The 20,613-nt window shown below is 40.5% G+C and overlaps 1 protein-coding gene across 1 annotated transcript in view; it reads right to left on the reverse strand.

Annotated features, from left to right (window-relative positions):
- The window catches only part of RPRD1B (regulation of nuclear pre-mRNA domain containing 1B), a 28,234-nt gene extending 7,654 nt beyond the window's left edge, over window positions 1-20,580 (reverse strand). The window contains exons 1-6 of the mRNA XM_064465599.1: window positions 20,270-20,580; window positions 18,594-18,723; window positions 17,330-17,463; window positions 10,171-10,283; window positions 8,189-8,315; window positions 6,943-7,118 (exon numbers count right to left, since the gene is read on the reverse strand). Coding sequence (XP_064321669.1) covers window positions 6,943-7,118; window positions 8,189-8,315; window positions 10,171-10,283; window positions 17,330-17,463; window positions 18,594-18,723; window positions 20,270-20,420 — 831 coding nt within the window. The 5' untranslated portion in view covers window positions 20,421-20,580. The remainder of the gene's footprint in view (window positions 1-6,942; window positions 7,119-8,188; window positions 8,316-10,170; window positions 10,284-17,329; window positions 17,464-18,593; window positions 18,724-20,269) is intronic.
- Between the last annotated feature and the right edge of the window lie 33 nt (window positions 20,581-20,613).

Here is a 20,613-nt window from a genome sequence, read left to right on the forward strand (position 1 = left end):
TCCTGACAGGACATTTAGACACAGCACAAAGTTAGACCAGTAAGGGGTTTTTTTGTTTGTTGGGTTTGGTATTCCCCTCCCCTGCAGGTTGTTGTTTATCATCTAAGAAAGCATGGTTTATTATTAATCAGCATTTGCAGTATAGAGGATAAGGCAACTTTTTTTTTAAAGCATTGATAATTTGTTAGATAACCTTAAAAAAGTGCCTACCGTTTGATTTCAGTTTCATGCTCAAAAACAACTCCGTACAGAAGATGCCCGGTTTGCATGCTACATATACATTCACTCTACCTCCCGCCACGCTATTCCTTTTGGCCTTTTCAAAAGCAGTTCAAAATTCCCCATCTCCAATAAAGTGTGCCAAGTGTATCAGCACTTTTCTCCTGCCTTTAAACCCACCTCCTTCTGCATTCTCTCAAGTGTCACGTTTGAATAAGCCCAGTTTTAAAACCGTATTCTATCCTGTATTTCATACTGTATAAGCATAAATCAATCTTCTCCACATGATGGCGGAAGGCATTGGTCAGTGTGCCAAGCAGAATTACTAACAGTTCAACTGGCAGGGAAGGGAACGGCTTTCTCCACATCAGTTATAACTACCCAAACCTCATAGAAAGCAATTTTTAAAGAGTCTGTCTGCAAAACAGACATGAATTTGCCTTTTGAAGAAACCCTACAGTCCTAGAAATAAAAGCAGTCTTGGTCAAAAGAAGGCAGCTGACAAACGTTCACACAAAAATAAAAAGAGAAAAGAACTGGAAACAAAACATGAATTATCCATGAACTCGCTGATTTCCATGCAAATTCAACTAAACACAAGTGAGAGATTAGACACATTTAAGGCCTGATCCAGAACCCAAATTCCTTTGAAATAGTTTGTCTGGACACTTGCTGGACTAAGACACATGAGCCACCTTGGAAAAGGACCTGCATCTGCTCTGGTGCAGTTAGGCAGCTGCACGAGCCTGGCAGCAAGGCAGCCCTGCTCCTCCTCCTTTGCAGGGCTAACCAGTGCAAGCCCAGCACTGCACTCTTTGCACTCTTGGCAAAGCAGCCACAAACCTGCAGAGAAGAGTGCAAAAATGCCTACAGCTGCACAGCACATCGTCTGTGTCCTGACATCCTGACTGCAGGAGCATGTGTTTTAGTGCCAGGGGGACAGAATATTCTCCAGTACCTGGCAGAACTCAAAAGCAGCAGTGCGATCAGCATGGCAAACGCCTTGAGAGGTTCTTAACAGCCACACAGTCAATTTGCCCCTGCAAGTCGTCAGATAACAGAGAGCAACACACCTTCCATTTCACCAGTTCAGTGCAGCAGAACCCCCCTCAAAAGCAAAGTGAAAACAAATGCCAGTGGCGAAGCCAGTTGTCCTTATTTTGTGGCAGCACTAAACCAGCAAACCTGAGGTTTTTATACAACATATCTGAAGGATGCAGTCCAGGAATCAGAGCTTGAATGATATATTTCCTTACAGAATTTCAGTTTATTTTCATACCTTAAATTTGTTCACAGTCTTGCTCCTTTAAATTTAACATGGCTTCTTTCTTTTGCAGCATCGTTCATCAGACTTCACCAGAGACAGTATTCCTGCTCTTGGCACAATTACACGTTCTGAAACCACTACTTGCCTCCTTGTTCTCCTCTTTGCTTAGGACAACTTTAAGTTGTTCAATAGAAGAGTCAGCAACAGAGGCCCCTGCAGAGCATTTCTCCAGCTGCTGAAGATGCCTCCTCATCTACTGGCCTCCACAACATTTAAAAGCTCTCTCAGGATTGGCCCAGGCTACCACTGTACATTGGCAACAAAACCTGGCTTCATTTGTGACATATACTTTCCACAATAAAAACTGTGGGGGCGCAAATGATGTTCACAACAAAAGGTAACAGTTAGGTCACCAAACAGCTACGTATTCAGCTCTCCAAGCGTCTTGATGATTTTGATTGCTAAGCAAAAGCCTAGTCATATACTGGCTCGCTTCAGTAAAAAGCGTAAAAGCATTGATTTCATTTGCAACACTGCTATAATTATGAATTATTACAAGTATCTAAAAGTGAAGAAATCATACTTTTGCATTGTGCAAAGAAACACAGCTGTTGCCTCGAGCCATACACTGCACAACAGAACCACATTCACCGCAATGTTAGTTTATTGTATCACTATGAAACAACCTTCGTTCTTGTCCCACACCCAAAGGCACAACTGGTTCACAGCCAGAAATACTGATGTGCAGTTAGTCACTTTTTGCCAAGTTAATCAGCAGTTCAGGTTTATAGACCTGAGCATGACAGGCTTTGCCTTGCTGCTCCTGGTCAGAATCTTCTTGCCCTGCCCAGGGTGTAGAGCAGGCAACCTCCCTGTGCTGCCTAGTTCCCACAGCTATCTCCTGCTACTTGCATGCATGTGAAATACTGGCATTTTTGTTTCCTAGCTGAAAAACCTATAACTTCATCTCTTGTTCCCTGCCTAAACCACTGAAATGAATATACCACAACCCAAGAATTCTTGTCTGTGAGGAAAGCAGCATCCCCAAAGGCAAGCCAACAGTGACATGCAACAAAAGCCTAAGCAGTGGAAGCAACACAGCAATAAATTGCATATTAACCTGCTGAACTAAATTGTATTTCAAGAAAATGTGTAGTGCCGGGCAGTCCAGAAAACCTTAAGTGAGATTGTACGTCATCCTTCAGAGATGCATTATCAAAGAGGGTTTACAAATTCATATGGCCACAGCTTTAACACCTTATTAAAGGTGCCTTGAAGCCATGAATATTAAAAACCACCAACATCTAAAAGCCTGCACAGCTCTCAGCAGGATTCTAAGTCACAATTTTTCAGGTACAGTCAACAATCAGAAAATTTCTCCAAAACGGGATCTTAAATACAGTATGTTCTTTGTATTTTTAAATATATATATGTGCACACATATTTGTATGTATATACACATACCCCCACATACATACTGTACTATATATACATACTGTCTATACTGTAGTATGTTCCTCATATCACCTTTTGCAAATGCAGGTACAGAAGATATTTGGAGGGCATGGGGAAGAACTCAGCATTGCTGACTGCAAATCAAAACAAAAAATCTGAATGCATATTGTCCTCTTTTTTTGTGTCTTCTCCCCATTAAAGAACCCTCCCTCCACTTAATCCAAATCTTCTACTGTCAGACGTTATTTCAGATACCCATAAAGCTTCCACACAATTGCCATTTTCTAGCACTACTTTCACTTGGTTCCTCTAGTCCCGCCTATTTAGCTGGCTTCATTTTACAGTCACCTGGTACACCAACATGGAAATGCTATCCCAGATATCTCCCCCCTACACTTCAGTTTTACACAAATTGATTCCCTGGATTTTTTTCCTACTTGCCTGCCACACATTTGGGAAGCGTACACCGACTTCAAAAGACAATCCTTCCCCTTGAAGTTCTGAAGGACAAACCCCCTCCCCAGCTGATTGTACTCTGTAATTGTAACAGGGGCAGCAATGGCCAAAAATAACACAAATCGGAGAAATTGCATTAGAGGTTAAACACCCATGTGAGACACAAAGACACCTTATCTCATTGTTAAAGAAACGCCAGTTCTTGTTTCTATGCCTGTCTGAAAATGGATTTTATTTCCTGACACATACTATTATGAAAGTCTAGGCTGACCTCTGATCCAGTCCAGGCCACGGAAGATCATACAGCAGCTGCAGCATCAAGCCCACAACTTCTGACTGAGATGAAGCACCATTTAAAAAGAAATTCAGTGTTCAGATGTTGAATGACAGAATCCACCATACCCTTCAGTAAATTAACCCAAGGAATATTTACCCTTAAAAATATATGCCTTGTTATAGGCTGTTCAGCATCAGCTTTGGTCCAGTTGATTTTGCTCGGCAGCTGATTGCCAGAATTAAAGGAATTCTACATTCTCCTTCTAAGCACTTTTAGATTACAGTCAAATTATCACAATTCTTCTCCCCTGCTTCCCCCTCCCCAATAAAGTAATCCTAGGTATTGCACTTCCAATTTTTCAGTTGCTACTCTAAAAGCAGAGTTTGTCCATATGTTACGATCTTCAGGTTCTGTTCCAGTTCCCTCCCTTCAAATTACCAGTGCTTCTTACGCTACGTTGCTTCAATCCTTACCCCTGCCAGTTTGTATCAATGCTGACGTGTAATTCTTTGTCCAAGACCACCTTTCTCAGCATATTGTCCCTTAATTAAACAGCTTTTCTGCAACTGCTGACAAGAGCTCTGTGTTCAGGGTTTTGACACTGCGAAGTATTTTCAGCATTAGCCCACTAGACATAAACACACTGAGTTCATGTATGTTTTGAGAATTTGCTGTGTCTCATGAGGGCTAGTACTAATAGGATTAGTAAACAACTGTAGTTCTTTAGACCACAAAAGCTGCTTTTCAAAAGATGTAGATTAGCTACTTGCTTTGCTATTATAGTGAAAGACTTTGTGAGTAAACAAAATACAAAAAATATCCAGAGTAACTTCCAAATTAGACATTTCCATATGGTAAAATAAAACCCTGGGTCATATTACTACCAGAAACCCCTTTCCCCAACGAGCAGCCTTGGCTAAATTAGGGTAGCAAAGCAAACAATCCATATTCTATCTAAAAATGCCATCTTATCTGAGTTGGGAACCTTACTTCACAAGAGAAAAAAAACCGAAAAAACTTATCATCAATAGTACCAAAGATTCTGGAAAAGATACCCTGAGAGAGCAAAGTATACAATGAGAAGATACATAAAATCAGATTGTTTTATGTTATTTTTTTATTTCAGTCTCTGCTTGAGTAAATGTTTTGTTTTTTAATATATTCTTAACTGCTACAAGAATTTCAGATCCTCTGTTAAAATGCTTATTAGCACTTCAAAGAAAAATCCAGGCTTATCAGTAACATTACTGTGAGAACATCAGACCCAAACAAAACTGATATGCAGATATGGCCTGCCATATCTGTAACCAACACCTTCCACTATTTATTAACACTCTACAACTCAACAACAACAGAATGCTTTAATCAGGCAACATCCCTCAGCTAAGATTTGGGATTTGACATGAATATGAATTGTGCCTTCATGTTAAATAAGTATTAAAAAGTGGCATTTCCTGCAACTCATTTTAGACTTTACAGCATTAAGGCCACCTTGTTTTGGCAGAATGACAAAGATACTAACCTAAACAGATATTTAATAAGACCAACATTCAGTTTCCAACATGGTAAAGCACGTGTTTACACCTAACAGTGGGCAAGCAACCTGTCCTGTTGCCATCATCAGGATCATTCCTATCACCAAAGTCGCTCAGCCAGTGAACCCCTTAATTCCAGGATTACATTTCTGCCTCTTCCAGAGTTACAATATTCAAGTAACCTTCCTTACCAAAATCGTATTTTCCAAAACAAAAACCACCACAATTGTCACAACATTTCAGCTCGTGCATTAGAATTTTAATTTAATGTCGAAATTAAGAGATCCACAATGACACGGTCTCAAACTGACTCAAATTTATGGATTGTTCTGGGCTTTTAAAAACATTGCTGTGCAGCATTTTGCTACTTATTTCTTCCCCCCCACCCCCAAAGTAAACAGCAATATGTCTAGTGTTTATATATTTTTATTGATACACACACACATGTTTCCACTAGACAGGTATCCTTCTTTCAGCAAGGAAAAGACAACCTGACCCAATGCTTCCACTAGTATTCAGTGAACAAATCAGGTGCTAAACAGGATCTGGTTTTATGGCATCTTTCAATTCCATCACTGAAAGTGTCTTTTAATGATTCAGTCATAAGACAGACACTATGCTTGAAGAAATTCAGGCTAAACAAGCTAACAGAATTATTAACTATCCACTCTAATTCCAAATGCAGCATCAGCACTTGTTTGCCTGATTTGGAAAAAATGTTGTTCTGGAAAAGCAATATGTTCACAGTCACAAGACATTGAGAAACTCCAGTATAAACACACATGACAAAGAAAACACTCAAAATGAAATTTACCTCAGAACAATGTTGCCTAGCTGTCAGAGGATTAGGTTTGTCATGACAGTAAACAGAGCCTGCAATTGCTACAGCAGTCTCCTTCCAGAAGATTTTTGTCCTCTACAGCAACTCATGTCCTACCCAGCAACAGCTGTTCATAATAACCAGCAGCCGACAGTGTAGAGGAAGCCCTTAATGTGCCACCAAGGGGCAGTTTAACAGATGGCGGAGTGACATACAACCACAATCATTAATTAAACTTCCACACTAGTCCCAAGATGCAGTGCTGAAAGAACTTCCACTGAGAAAGAACATTTCAGATAAACGGCTGGCTGCTGCAGCCCCTGCACTAGCTCTAGGACATGCAGCTGGTGCTCAGGGCCAGTCAGCATGGTCCCGTTTTAGCATCCTGCCCTCCTTCTTCAAGGGAGCTATGGCAGGAAATGCAAGTCATCATCTTTCTGTATCAGCCCAATTTTTACTCTGTCACAGAAGCTGTAGGTAGGGGTGGCTGTTAAAGGATGGATACCAGAAGATCTTGTTCAAACTGCATCCCCTTATCAAGAAGGGGCTGGGAAGGCAGATAAGGGGCACCCAACCATAACAAAACGAATAACAAAAAACAACCTATAAAAAAACCCAGCTAATTATGGCAAAGGAAGGTTTGACTTTTTGGAAACAGGAAGAAATTTTGTTAAATGAGCCTATTTTTAAAAATAAATATTGAGTTCTGGGCCTTCCATGTCCATGTGTATTAAAACACACTGGACTGAACATCAGAACAGATTTTTTTCTCACACCGCATTCTTACCCGTTTTACTCTGTATGGAAAGATAACACCTAGAGTCATTTCCCTTGAGAACACATAGATCAAGAGTCAAGTGGGAGCGTTTGGTGAGGCAACCAGCTTGCCGGCACCGGTGCAACCAGTACTCACTTCTAGCTTCTTCTCTTTCTCTGTCAATACATCCTTCTGATTCTGGGTGTACTCGATCAGCATGCGTGCCAGCTGGCGGCGGTCCTCCAGCTCTGCTGCCAAACGGCCATTGTACTCCGCTAGTAACAGGCATGCTTCGTCCACAGTCTTCGAAAGACGTTCGGCTGCCTCTTTGTCTGCATGCAAAAGTGTTGGGTAATATAGGGGACAAAGTTTAAAATTTTCATCATTGACAGAAGGGATACAATTCATCAGGCACATGTATAACAACATCTCATTCATAAATACACTTCTGGCTTGAAAGGAAAACGGGAGTTCTTATCACAGGGGATATAAAGGAAATAGGCAGGACTAACAACCCCAAGAATGGTGTTTTTAAGACACTGACATGACTGATTATATTTTATCCTTGCAGAGACGTCAATGATTTGGGGGGGGGGGGGGCAGGGGGGAGGGGGGCAGAGAGAGACTCTAAATCTGAGAAGTTAGCCTCTATAAACAAGTAAATTAAACTAAAACTTTAGGCTGTACTTTCAGAGTTCAGTTAAACAAATCAGGTGGTTTTCACATTTAAACATGGTATGCACTTTTTAATTCCTCTTTTCTCTGAATAACTCCTTATGTATCAACACAAGCAAACATATGAATTGCACACTAGACTTCACAGCTGGATACTGTAAGAGGATACTACAAAAGACTGAATAAGTGACAGGTCATGAGTTCTAAATTAAAACTACTTCCAGGAACAAGAGTCGAATCACGTCAACCTTTAAGTGCTTCTATTAAGATTACTTTTCAAATACAATTGCAAAAGTCCTTTTAAACAAAGTGTCAGACTAATGGGAGTAGCAAGTTTCCTTTTCCGTAGCAATCAAGGAGTACATGTGTACTCAGCACAGTCTGATAAAACTCAAAAATATGTAACAGTCAAGGTGTTCAAAATCAACACACATCCGTTCGACAACTCTGGCCCTATTTCCTTTACATTCTTGCAAAATGCTGTTGACACTCTCCAAGAACAAAAGACTTGGTTGAAGCCAAAAAAAAAGGAAAAACATATGCACATTTCATCTTCAATTTTACTCCATAAGATTGCTATCTATTAATTACCCAAGAGCTACAAAACAATGGTACAAAAGCAGAAATTCACTCCACCATACACTGCGATTATTTAGATATCAAAGATATTTTTTTTCCCTTTAAGTTATTCTTTGGACTCACATTCATTCATCTTCCAGTTTCATACCTGTAATTTTCTCCAGTAATGAAACATCTTGAACTTCCTGAGGCAGGGAGGCAATTTTTTGCCGCACTGTTGCATCTCCTGATGCTGCATTTTCCAGGTCTTGTAGGGCTTTGATCAAATCCTCAGTCTACAAGACAAGTTAGCTAACGTTAAAACCAAGTAACTTTCCCGGCATTTCCTGTGGATGGGGCCACTGTATCCGAAGTCACCTACCTTTGAAAGCAACCATTTCTAAAATATTTTCTTCAAGTTGTTTTTAAACTGTTGCTTTCTAACACAGAGAATATTAAGTAAGCCTACAATATCCTATTGTTTAGGAACATGCATAATTGCTGTGGGATCATCTTTTTTCAAGACTCTGCAGGGGAAATCTTTGCATTCCAATTAAGAGAAGTCATCATTTAAGACCAAGCTGAAAAGTGCATGACCACACCAGTTTGTGAAACAGTCATCAGCCCTTTGTGTGGCATCAAATTGGGATTATATATTTTAGCTGAGCATCCCAGACACTCTCTTTGACTAGCAGGAGTGCACATCCACCTTTGCTCTATTCCAAAGGTGCATTCTGACATAGAGAAAAGAAACACCACAAAAACCAACCACCACCAAAACACAAACCCCCAACACAAAACCAAACTTGTATCAGTCCAAATAAAACTGTGTCAGGTTTCCATCCTTATAGGATTCAGATTTTTCTAAGCGGTTGCTGACATTGAAAGCTATCCCTGTTAAAGCAAACTTTATATTGTCCTGATTTTGCAAAGCCATTGCCATCCTCACATAGCTCAGCTGGCTCTTCGGAAGCACACTGCAATCTGCAGATAAACTGGCCTCCACTGTATCCCCTTGACTTCATCCCTCAGCTGGTTTTAGTGCAGTGAGGAAAAATGTGTCAGTTTTAATGAATATGCTCAAAACGTACCTAGCTTAAACAGGTTGTGGATGAGGACAGCCTTAAGAGACCTCCCCTGACACACTACTTTTCCTCCCTGCTCAAACAAAAAAAGGCAAAAAGAAAAAGGGGGCAAAAAATCCCCAAAACCAGACTCCCTGAACAGGAAGAAAAAAGTGTTATTTCTTTGTTTTAAAAAATACTGAAGTTTTAATGGGCGGTTTTTGAAACTGAACACTAACACTGTAAACACCATCACTGATGTTTAAACTACATTTCAATAGTTTGAAAACAAAAACACTGAAAAATTTCAAATATTTTTTTAATCTGAAAAATAAATAAGTCTATTACCTAATATTTACTACTTCTTTGCAAACTGCTAATGATTTCCAAGAGTAACAAACACAATGCTTATCATCAAAAGAAATCATAAGCTGCAAGGCATCTGGAGGTAAAAACAACAAAGAAAATCTCATTTATTGCTTTGACAACTGTTGTTTTTATTTTTAATGGTTACGCTCTACCAGATGGATAAAGTATTTTTTTTATCTTTTTCAAATAAACAGTGGTTTAACATATGTTAATTTTGTAGCCTTTAATGGTCAGAATGACCCTCTATTTCATTCCTACTATTTCCATACCACTAACATGTCAGCCTCAAAATACTCAGAACTAGTGGTCCTAACAAACTCCATACAAATCTATCAAAGGTTGAGCTTTTTAGTAGCTCATGGAGAGAGATGTCCTACAAAAAAAAAGTAAGTTTTAACCATGTTACAACTTTGAGTTTGAGAGATTACACGCTGATCTTGGAAAGAATTTAAAATACAGTCTGTTCTTCTAGCAGTCCTTTTAGATTCTGTATTGGCAGTACTACTCAGACCTTGGTTTGGACTACCTGAAATCACACAGAAGTGACACAGTGTTTCAATATGAAAACCGAATCTGTTCCATTTCACATGGACTTCTCAACCCCCAACTGAAATTCTCCATTAAAAAGCATTTTACTTGTTGACAGCTCCACCTTGTGGCTGTACCACACAGGAGGTGGCTTTCAGAACAATTCCCACTCTAAACGTGTCCCACGTACCAGCAGTGGCCCAGCACTGGGGTCTTGGGGTGAGTAGCTTCCAGGGTAATCATCATCCTCCTCCTCTTGTATTTGCTGAAAAGTCCGCTTTAAAGACTTCTTCTCCTCTGCAACTAAAGACACATATAAGCAACTAATTTGGATGCCAGGTCTGCCCACCTTAACTATCTCTACTTCAAAAAACTGTACCAGATGCTCTGATGATTAAGCTTACTAAAGAGAAGGATGACCACAGTTGGACTCTAACATTGGCGTCATATTCCAAACACTCAAATGCAGAACAGCAGTAAAAGGTTTATTTTGCCCACATATGTATCTCTGTACATGCAAATACAAAGATACAGTCTTCATATCAGCAGTGTGTACTGTATACATATTTGTGCCTCCTACACTGAAAGTAGGAATGGCAAGTAAATGTCCTATTTGTCAATAAATGTCAAGAAATGGCAGGTCTTCAACTCTGCTCAGATTCTCTGGTTAATACCATGTATGCAGGGAAGGATTTCTACCCATAGAAATGAAGCACTGATGCTAAGATACGTATGGAAAGAAGAATTTCAAGTTATCTTTTTGTACCAAGTATATACCACCATGGTCCCACAATCAACTAAATGACTGCTGGTTATCCAGACTTCCACTCTCCCATCAAAATAAAGACTTCAGGACAGCTCTTTGAAACTAAAACTCTAAGATTTGACAGCAACAACAGCAATGGGCAGAGCACAAACTCATCTCCAAGCAGGTGTAACTCTTCAGAAACGAGGATTTCATAAAGCAAGACAGTGCTGGTTAAATGAACCTTAGCCTAGCATACCTTAGCTTAAAAGGGAAGAAACAGTTTATTTTATGAGTCAGAAGTCTTAATGCAGCCTTTGATCCAGTTACAGAGCCTTCAGAAGACGACAGATAATTCTTCAGACTTGCCACCAAAATTCATAAGAGCCAGCGTAATTTGTAAGAAAGCTTCAGACAGAGGCTTAAGAACATCTCTTCAATCAAATCAATTCTTGCTGAGATAGTCATGGAGTTCAAGGAAAACATTTTGTATATATTTCGATTCATAGGAAGATCCAACATTGTTCAGTTTAAAATGGAATCAGGCTTCCCAGCTATAATGAGGAAGCAAACAGAAAGGTCTGTCCTTGAATGCAGAATTTTGCCTGCCTTGTCAGGTGGGACAGATGTCTGAAAATCATTATTTAAATGGAGACGAAGTCAGAGATGCCTTACATCCTGCTTGTGTGGGAAAAAGCTGAATGACTCTCGTGAGGCAGACACAAATGCACCTCTTAGAGAACAGATTTGCTCAATGAAAGGCGAAGAAGCACAGAAAACAGTTATCCTAAACCAAAGGAGGTTTTGATGCATGCTAGAGCAAAGCTATCTAGGCTAGAAAAAGGTACAGTCTACATATTGTATGTATACAAGTGATGTAATAGAGTATTGTGTAATGATGGAATAATATAAGAGAGTGCCTGATAATCTGACTGATAAGCAAGATACCAAATCAACAAGAAAAACTTCTTCTGTCCACTGAAGTCTGCAAGAGAGACCAGCAGAGTTCAACAGATGTGCAGATGACAAACCAGCCAGGGAGAGCATTTAAAGTTACATAGCCCAATACAACGCACCATCAATATTTATTGCTTTTGTACTTATCATAAAGTAATTAACCAAAGGATAAACCCAAGATAATCAATAGAAAAATGCATGACTGTAGTGCACACAGAAGTGAAAGCAAAAATGAGAACTGGGATTCATATTGCTGAAGTGCTATTCCTGCCGTCTTGCCAACTGGTCTACCACAAGACACAGTATTACGCTTGCTTGCTACTCTAACAGAGAATTGAGAATTCATTGAATTTTCTGTCTGAATGACATCAAGTAAGTTTGATTGGAAGCAGTCCAAAGAAAGTAGATGCATGAACGTCTGTAGTCCTAAGCACCAGTTGTTAGTTGGCATACCTGAAGAGAGGCCACTCCCTGAACATATTAAAGCCAGCTATGGGACAAAGTGTCAAGTAGACAAAGGAGCACAGACAAAGCAGTCGGCTTTCAAGTAGCATTTTGGGCTTGAGTAACACAGCATAAACGTGGACTGTGCACTGAAAACAGTGCTTTGGTAAACAGGGGCCGCAGAAGACCTCACTGAAGAATCCTAGAAGCACCATCCCCATTTCATCAAAATGGAAAAAACCCCTCACACTTATTCTCAAACTTAAGACCACATGGTGGAAAAGGACCCCTGAAAGAGAACAGGAAGCCAGGCATAAATTATAACACACCCTGCCTGGGTAGGTTTCAAAATCTGCAGTCAGCATTTCTGAAAAAGCCTGCCAAATCCAGCAAAAGTAAAGCAAGCATTAAGAGCATCTAAAACTGATCAGAATTCAACAATGGTATGTAACACACATCATCTGAAACAATCAAGATACCCTTGTAGCACACAGACAGCTTCTTCCAGGAAAATCAAGATCCCATTCTTGACATGGGCATAAAGAAGTTAGAAAAGCCACTACTAGAGATGAAGTCAGCTTTCCTGCTTCATCAGGGTCTCCTTCACAGCTCAGAAATTGAACTACGCCCTAAAAGCCTTCAAAGAGCAAAGCACTTTGTTCCTCCAAAATGACAGCTGTCATAACAGCTTTGCAGCGAAACTCCAGGTTGTTGTTATCTTGCTGTTGCAGTCTCCTGAGATACTTGTAAAGGTATTTCTCCATCACCTTTTCAGTCTTCAAACCATCTCCGATGGCTTGAGGAAGCTTACAATGTCAAAGACCTTAGTGACAAAGTATGAGATTTTCCTTTAAGCTGGCAACATGGCAGATCTTCCCATCTAGGGTGTTCACCTTTTTGTTCTCATCTCTTGACGACTGGTTTTAGAGGTAAACAGGCTTCTTTGATTTGATTCCAGGCTTAGATACACAGTAAAGAGAAAACAACTCTGGAAGCTATATACACACATTAAGAATAATAACTAGGAGTTTAAAACATTGCTCTGTTAAAAACAGTGCGTTTATGTGGTTTGGTTTGTTTGGTTGGTTTTTTTTATCTCAGGGCAATATAAAATTATCATCTTCCCTCACGAGGGCTTGGTTACATTCATCTCCTCATTCAAGAAGCTGCAACACCACATGGTAAGGAACTCTCCATTTAGATAATGCCTTTCACTGTAAGGAACTATGCAAAGCATTCAGATTTAAAAACAAAAACAAACAAATAGTCCATAATTCATGAGGATTTATCAGTCTCGGCACAGCTACATCATCTGCCTTTTCTGACACTGAAGCATAGAGTTATATGACAAGTTGTGCGAGCAGAAACTTCTGTCTACAGGGAAACACACAAGGAAATCCCATTTAACAGCTACTCTAGTTCTAGAATAACAGGTGAACCTGTAAAACAGGGGTTTCTACTTCTGAAGTTCTATAGGTAACTGTTTACTTGAAAGGTTGACCAGCTGAATTTAAGTGGGTTTTTTATGTGTCAGCAGGGCTACCATCCTCAATCAGCATAACAAAAAATAAGCCTCCCAGAACTATAAAACTGAACTTCTGTAGGCTTTAGGTTCTAAGCACCAGGGGTTTAGCAACTTGTGCAAGATCCAAGTAAACTTACACGAAAAACACTTTTGGACAGTGATTTAGGACAAAACATTGAATACAACAACAAAAAATAGGCAGCTTTCCTACAGAAAGCAGAAGACCATCACAGAACACCAGAAGACACAGAAGAATAAAATAAGAGAAACCTAATGGTCCAGTGTACCCTCCAACTGTTCCAACCCTTTATTTCTTCAGGGGTAGATCACTCATGACTGTTTAAGTTCTCATTACAACATATATTTGTTGGTAGCCTCTCCTAGGTCAAGAAAACTGGAGTTGATCTGCTCCAAAATGATACCTAGTCCTGTTCCCAGGTGTCTTTATTTCAGTTATTCTTGGAAGCATCCCTGCTTGCTCTCCTCTCTGATGTTTTTCTCCACATTTTAATATGGGTCTGTCCTCCTGTGCCAGAATTTGCAACATAAACACAATCAGAGCAGATGGATGCAGTTACAGTTTGTGTTACAGTATAACATTCCTATATCAGGGCACATTCAAGGACTTCCTTCAACTGCTTATTACAAAGACAATGAAAAGAAAACATGTCGGCTATACAGGTTATATTACATCAAACCTCTACAGACCTAGTTTTTCCAGGCTTTAAGATAAATAGGTGGTTCTTCTCTTCCCTACTGCTTGTAAAAAGAAACATTGTAATGAGATTAATAAGAAAGCAAATGCAAGCTGAATTAATACATTTAGAGTTAAAACAATGTAAGATATTAATATTCAAAAGCACATTTCCATGTATATGCATATTTCGTTTAAGGAACCTGAAGGACTAAAATATAGTAGAAAGGTGCACCACTGAGGAAGTCAAAACCAGCAAATATAGTGCTTAGAAAGGGCCGGTACTCCTTCCCCTCCACCCCTCTGAAAGGGAAGCTTCGTTATTTGTGCAATCAATCCTGTTCCATGGCAGGAACTTTAGCACATGCTGCCAACTGAATTGCTATATATTTACCTAAGACCTTGCTAGTAATGAAACAAGAAATCAGCTGCACCATTGAAACACGCAGTAATAAGCCTTAAAAATGTCTTCCCTTACTGATAAAGGACTCTGCTTTATTCTGGCAAGTTTCACAACTCTAGGTGTAACTAGTGCGCTGCAACCCAGGCAGAGCCATCCTGTTCAGAAAGCAGCACCTATCAGCCCAGGAATTTAAGACACTGCAACATGAAAAAGCCACAGCAAGCTACCTGCATAGACTTGTTGCCATACATTGGGCTGAAGAAAAGAATACTCATTATTGCAGCATCAGATACCCTTACGGAGCTTCAAAATTTTGATTTGATGGCACCACCTCATACTAATCTAAGTATACTAACACTACTTATTTCCCAGCTGTGTCTACCTTGGGTACACACAAAACCAGGAAGTCAGAATGGTTTTGGAAGAGCAGCGTACTGTGGTTTTCATGTCTGTAAAACACAATACATTATTGTCCATCTCCCTGTTCAACTGTTTGAAAACAGAATAGGATAACTACAACAAAGCCTTCTGCAACATAGGTAGTCGTCCACCAGAAACTGGACAAGCATCAATTTATCTTCAAAATCCATACAAATCTCATGTGAAACTAGCTCTTAGCATTAAGAAGTTAATTTGAAAACAAGCCAGTCAAAAGGAGAAAAACTCAGAACTCTGCTGAGTTTTTAAAATTTCTTTCTCCTTTTAGTTTGAAAATCCGTTTCTTTTTTACAATGAACTGACAAGGCAGCAGCAATATTCACACTCGTGAAAAGACCTGAACTGTACTCTCAAATAAAAGATACATTAGTATCTCCAATTATCCAGACAAAAACTAAGTTTCTCGCCAAGTGAATATGCACACACAGCAGTTCTTAAAACATTTGTATTTCTTCATTCTGTTTCCCACAGACAAAGGTCTGTTACACTTAGGAAGGGTTTCATTTTGTATAAACATTTTTAACTTGAGAAGGAAACAGTAGCAGGACTGATTGATGCCACCAGCCAAAGGGAGGATGACACTGAGCAAAAGCTGGTTGCCAATTCACCAGAAAATCACAGCTGTGTTTCTTGGACACAGAGTATCATTTTGTTTAGATTAAAAATTAAGCACTGGTGAAACACTTATCTAGGTACCTTAGATTTAACAGTTTCACGCCCTCGGTTAATCAGTTCTCCAGGAATTCAGGCCCGTAAATTCTGTCCTTTCACGACAGAGAGGTGTCTTGTGCATTGCACCCAACCAACAGAAAAACCCTGACTTGAGCTATTTCATGTAGAGACTGTACACCTTCCACCCTCCCCCTCTCCCAGCACTCAGAGCAGAGACCCCCTCTGTCCTGATACAGAAGAGAACTTCTTTGGTCAGGTGAGTCGGTCTCCCAGCATTTGGGGAGGAAAAAAAATGGCAATACTTTCTGAATGTTGTACTTCAATTTCAGTGAGTTGGAGGGCCTCTGTTGTGAGCTGCTAAAGCACTCCGCCAGTAATTTCACCTGAAGCATCATCTCAAAACACAAAACTACAGCCATAGATGTATGTCTTCACATGCCTGCCTCATCCTAATGCTCATGTGTTAGTATTAATTAACAACTCTAGTAGACATATCTTGCTTGTTTTCACCACCTAAGAATGACATAAGAGCATTTCACTAATGACTAAGCCAACTCTCTCACAAAGTATTGCACCTCTGCAGGGACAGAGAAAAATTTGGTCAAAGCAGCAATGCTATTTCAGCTAATTTGAAGACACTGACACTTCCTTTAGCTGCGAAGCAGACAAATACTCCCCTGACCTGATTTTTAATGACCCTCACCTTCCGTAGGTTAGGCATCCTACTGCTCCTGTTTCATTACAGTACAACCAGTTAAATATTTTCAGACGTTATAGAACAAGAGGCAGTATCTGCCAAAGCAGTATAAAAAGCACAGTAAATTCAAGAAGCTTATACTCAGTTTCTCACATCCCTCTCATGCAATAATAAGGTTATAACCATGATGTTCTAACAATGTTAAATGATGCAAAGTTATTGTTTTCCCCAAATGACATCAGCTAGTATAAGAAAAAAGAGACCAGACAATCTTCTGGGCATATATTCCAGCCTTCAATTATTAAAAGTCATAATAAAATACAGTAACTACATAAAAAAAAAAAACAACAAATGAGAACGAAAGCACTAACAATACTGAATTAACCATTATCATAATCCAGCTAACAACTCTCAGAGATAGAGCGGGACAATTTTAACTCACAAGTTGGATGCAACAGTTCCCTGCACCCTACTTATTCACCTTCACAGCAAAATGCAGCCCTGGAGTATCCTGTCTGCATGAGCAGAAGCAGAATTACCTTAAGTTTAACTTGCTGCTAGCCACAAGTCACAATGCCACACACTTCCAAACTGGAACTGCAAGTTCAACAAAAATCAGACTTCTCTCAAGACAACCCCGAAGAATTTCCATGACCAGCTCTGGCAACAACTCAGCTACAGGAGCCCAGAGCTCAACTCCTCACAGTACTCAGTGAAGCATGTACCATTTTAAAAAACAAAGTAAAGCACACAATAAAAGCAACATGTGTTTACCTTTAGTTTGGGGGCTATTGGAGTCTTCCATAGAAAGCTTCAGTTGCTGTATGAACTCACTGCCATACACACTCCTTTCTTGCCAGATGTTAAGCAATCGTTCCAAGGGCTTTTTGCAGCCCTCATCTGCTTCTCTGTTCAAAGATTAGAAAATAATTATGGTTCAGCTGAAAAACATTCCTTGTTTTTCAGAGAGCATCTTCCAAACTAGTAGCTGCATCCACTGTAATATCTGCACATTTGGAGAGACTCTCTCTCATATTGTCTGAGACAAACTGTGCAAAACACATTTGTGGCCAATTTTCCCTTTACTGGGACCAAAGGTTGCCTGAGAGTGCCCCACATTCCCACCCCAAAGTACAAGCAGGAGAAGTTTTGAAGGAAGAGACTTGCTATCGTTCAGAATCTGCAAGAAAAGTTATAAAATACCCCCAAGTTGACATGTTTACAACTCACGAGTATTAACTTTTAAACAGTTGTTTCAGTCAATAACATCCCAATTAAAAAGCAGGTTGTCTGGATCATTAGGCACTTAAATGTAGCACACTGAAAGTTAGACAGCCATCCAGAACAGCATACGAGTAAACACACAGAACATTAAAGTTGTTTAGTTGAGGTAATAGGAATTATTATGCTATTTAGAGAAAATCTTAACTAAACGATAGTCTGTTTTTGATAGGATGGTAGCTGCATCACTTCTTCCCTTTTATGTATAAAATTCTTTCTTCCCCCAAGAAGGAGACTAATGATCAGATAACTGTTAAAACAAGGAATGCAAAAAGAAACCGCGCTCAAACCAGAAGGCTGACAAGAATCCAGAGACCCAAAATATCAGCTCTTTTAAAGTCTTCTGACAATGGGGAAGAGCCATTCATTATGTGGCTTTAATAAACACATGCAACTATTCAATTTCATTACCCATGAACAGATCCGCAAGATATTTTGGTAATAATTAAAGTACATAGGACCTGCATGCAGAGAAGAAATGTGTAAAGCTGTAAGGGGCTGATTCACATACAAACAAGTCACCCCAAAGAGAAATACTAACACTAAACAATTCCCAGCCACAAAGTAATCAGAATCCAATCTCTACTAGAGAGAGGATACAACCATCCCCGAGAAACAAAAACCAACAAAAGCCAATTGAATTCAACTTTGTATAACAATAACACAAATCTCTGTAGAAAGCAAAGTTGAAGAAATATGTAACACAGCCACGTAGAATCATAGAATGGTTTGGGTTGGAAGGAACCTTTAAACATACCTGGCAACATGAGAAAAAGCATCCACAAGAACAGATTCAAATTCCCTAGTAAATTCAGGACCTTTCCTCTTACTGTTCTGGATGACATCATTTGCTAAATATAGGAAAGTAAGTTTCCTACTCGATTTTGCTGGGAAAAGGGGAAAAAAAAACAAAGAAGAGAAAAAAAGAGAGAGTTTGCATTTTATTTCTCACTTCTTTCACTTGGAATCGTTAACACATTTTTCAAAGTTCAACACATTTTCCAAGGCAAATCAGAGGCCTTCAAGTCTAGTAGTTCTTGATCTCCTTACCTCTGCTCGTCTTTTTTCTACCTATTTTATAAAAGAAACATGAGCTTAACACTTTTTGTGCACAGTGACACATCAACTCTGAGGAAAGCTGCATAAGAAATAAACTGTAAACACATGATTAAAACAAGCTATTCTAACCTACCAGCAAGGTAATGTAATAACAGATTTATTTTTCATTAATTAACTTCAGGAAAAAAACTTGGTACAGAACCACTTGGTTCAGAACACAATGAAATTGCAGGAGAAACCTATCGTGGAGACTCAAATATTTTTCCGAACAATGCCGTGCCAAAGGAACATTAAATTTCTTCTGTACACGTAACTTTTCCTATCTTGACACCAATAGTTTCTATTTTGCTGTGGCTAGAATCAGTGGGAGACGCTGTTCTCCAGAGTGCCCTGGCTGCAAATACACACGCACAAGACTGAAAACAAAAGCGCTTATTTCCACATCAGGCCAAACTCAGATCTTTCAAAAATCCATACTTTGTATAACATAAATGGCAACTAACAATCACATGAAAGACTCCAGCTGGGACTTCATCAGCATCATCAGCTCCAAGGGGCTAACACTGCTGGCTGCCCGGGATGGGAAAGGTGACACTGGCTGGTTTCACCACTGCCCCTGAGGACAGGGCATCAACACTGACACTGGCAGTCTCCCTGGCTTCATTATGAAGCAAATTGAGAAGCTACCAGAAATTAACTTAAGTTAATCTGCAAGGGGAAAAAAAAGAACAAAATATTTCTGGATGATATTACCAAATACTTTTTTAGATCTCTACAACCACTTTTACTTTGTTTATCTCTTAATTCCTTAGTGTGCTTCTATAACAGAAAAGCAGTGTGAATCCAAGACCAATATTTAAAAGCAAAATATAAAAGCTAAACAGCCAATAAAGCGCTTCACTTAACTCGAGCACACCCGGGGGAAAACGCTCAGCACATGTGTTTTACAGCCAAGCTGCCTGGCCCAGCAGAGCAGCCTGGCTGAGCATCCTCCCGCCTCTCAGCTCATGCTTCACTATTTTAACTAAGGTTTCTATCCTCTGCCTTCCGAAACACCACTGTTGCTTGGGACACCACAACACGCACCCCCCGCGCACTGGTGTGCGACATTCCCTACAAATTTCGATAAATAATCACAACGGCAGGAGGACGGCGCCCAGGCCCCCGACGCTCCCGTTAACCTCTAACTCCCCGCCTCTAAGGCGTTACAAAGTTTTCACCGAGCCGACCCAAGGAGTTCGGAGGCCGCCATAAGGAAAGACCGGCCCCACTGGCGGGCGGCCCCCCACTCCCCGCCGGGGAAGGGGCAGCTGCAGCCGGGCAGAGCCGACGGCCGTGCTTGGATGCCGCCGGGATTCCCCACCCGCCCCGCACCTTTGCGGAGCTCCCGGTGCCAGACAGAGACGATAGGCCCTGCGTGCTTGCGGTGGTGGATGAGCCACAGCGAGAGCGTCTGCACGCTCTGCTGGGAGTTGCTCAGCTCCGACAGCTTCTTCTCCAGCGCCGACTCCGAGAAAGAGGACATGGCGGCGGGGCGGCCCGCGCCGGGCCTGCTCCGCCACCGGGGGAGGGCGCGGCGCAGCCTCACCGACAACAAGCCGCCACCGCCGCCGCCACAAGATGGCCGCCCGACCTCTCACCCCGCCGCGGCGGGTCGAAGGGCAGCATCGTACGGATCGCCGGAGGGAGACACGGCGGAACGGCTGCGCCCAGCACAC

Source organism: Phalacrocorax carbo, chromosome 14 (assembly GCF_963921805.1).
Source record: "Phalacrocorax carbo chromosome 14, bPhaCar2.1, whole genome shotgun sequence".
In the NCBI taxonomy this organism is placed as follows: Eukaryota; Metazoa; Chordata; class Aves; order Suliformes; family Phalacrocoracidae; genus Phalacrocorax; species Phalacrocorax carbo.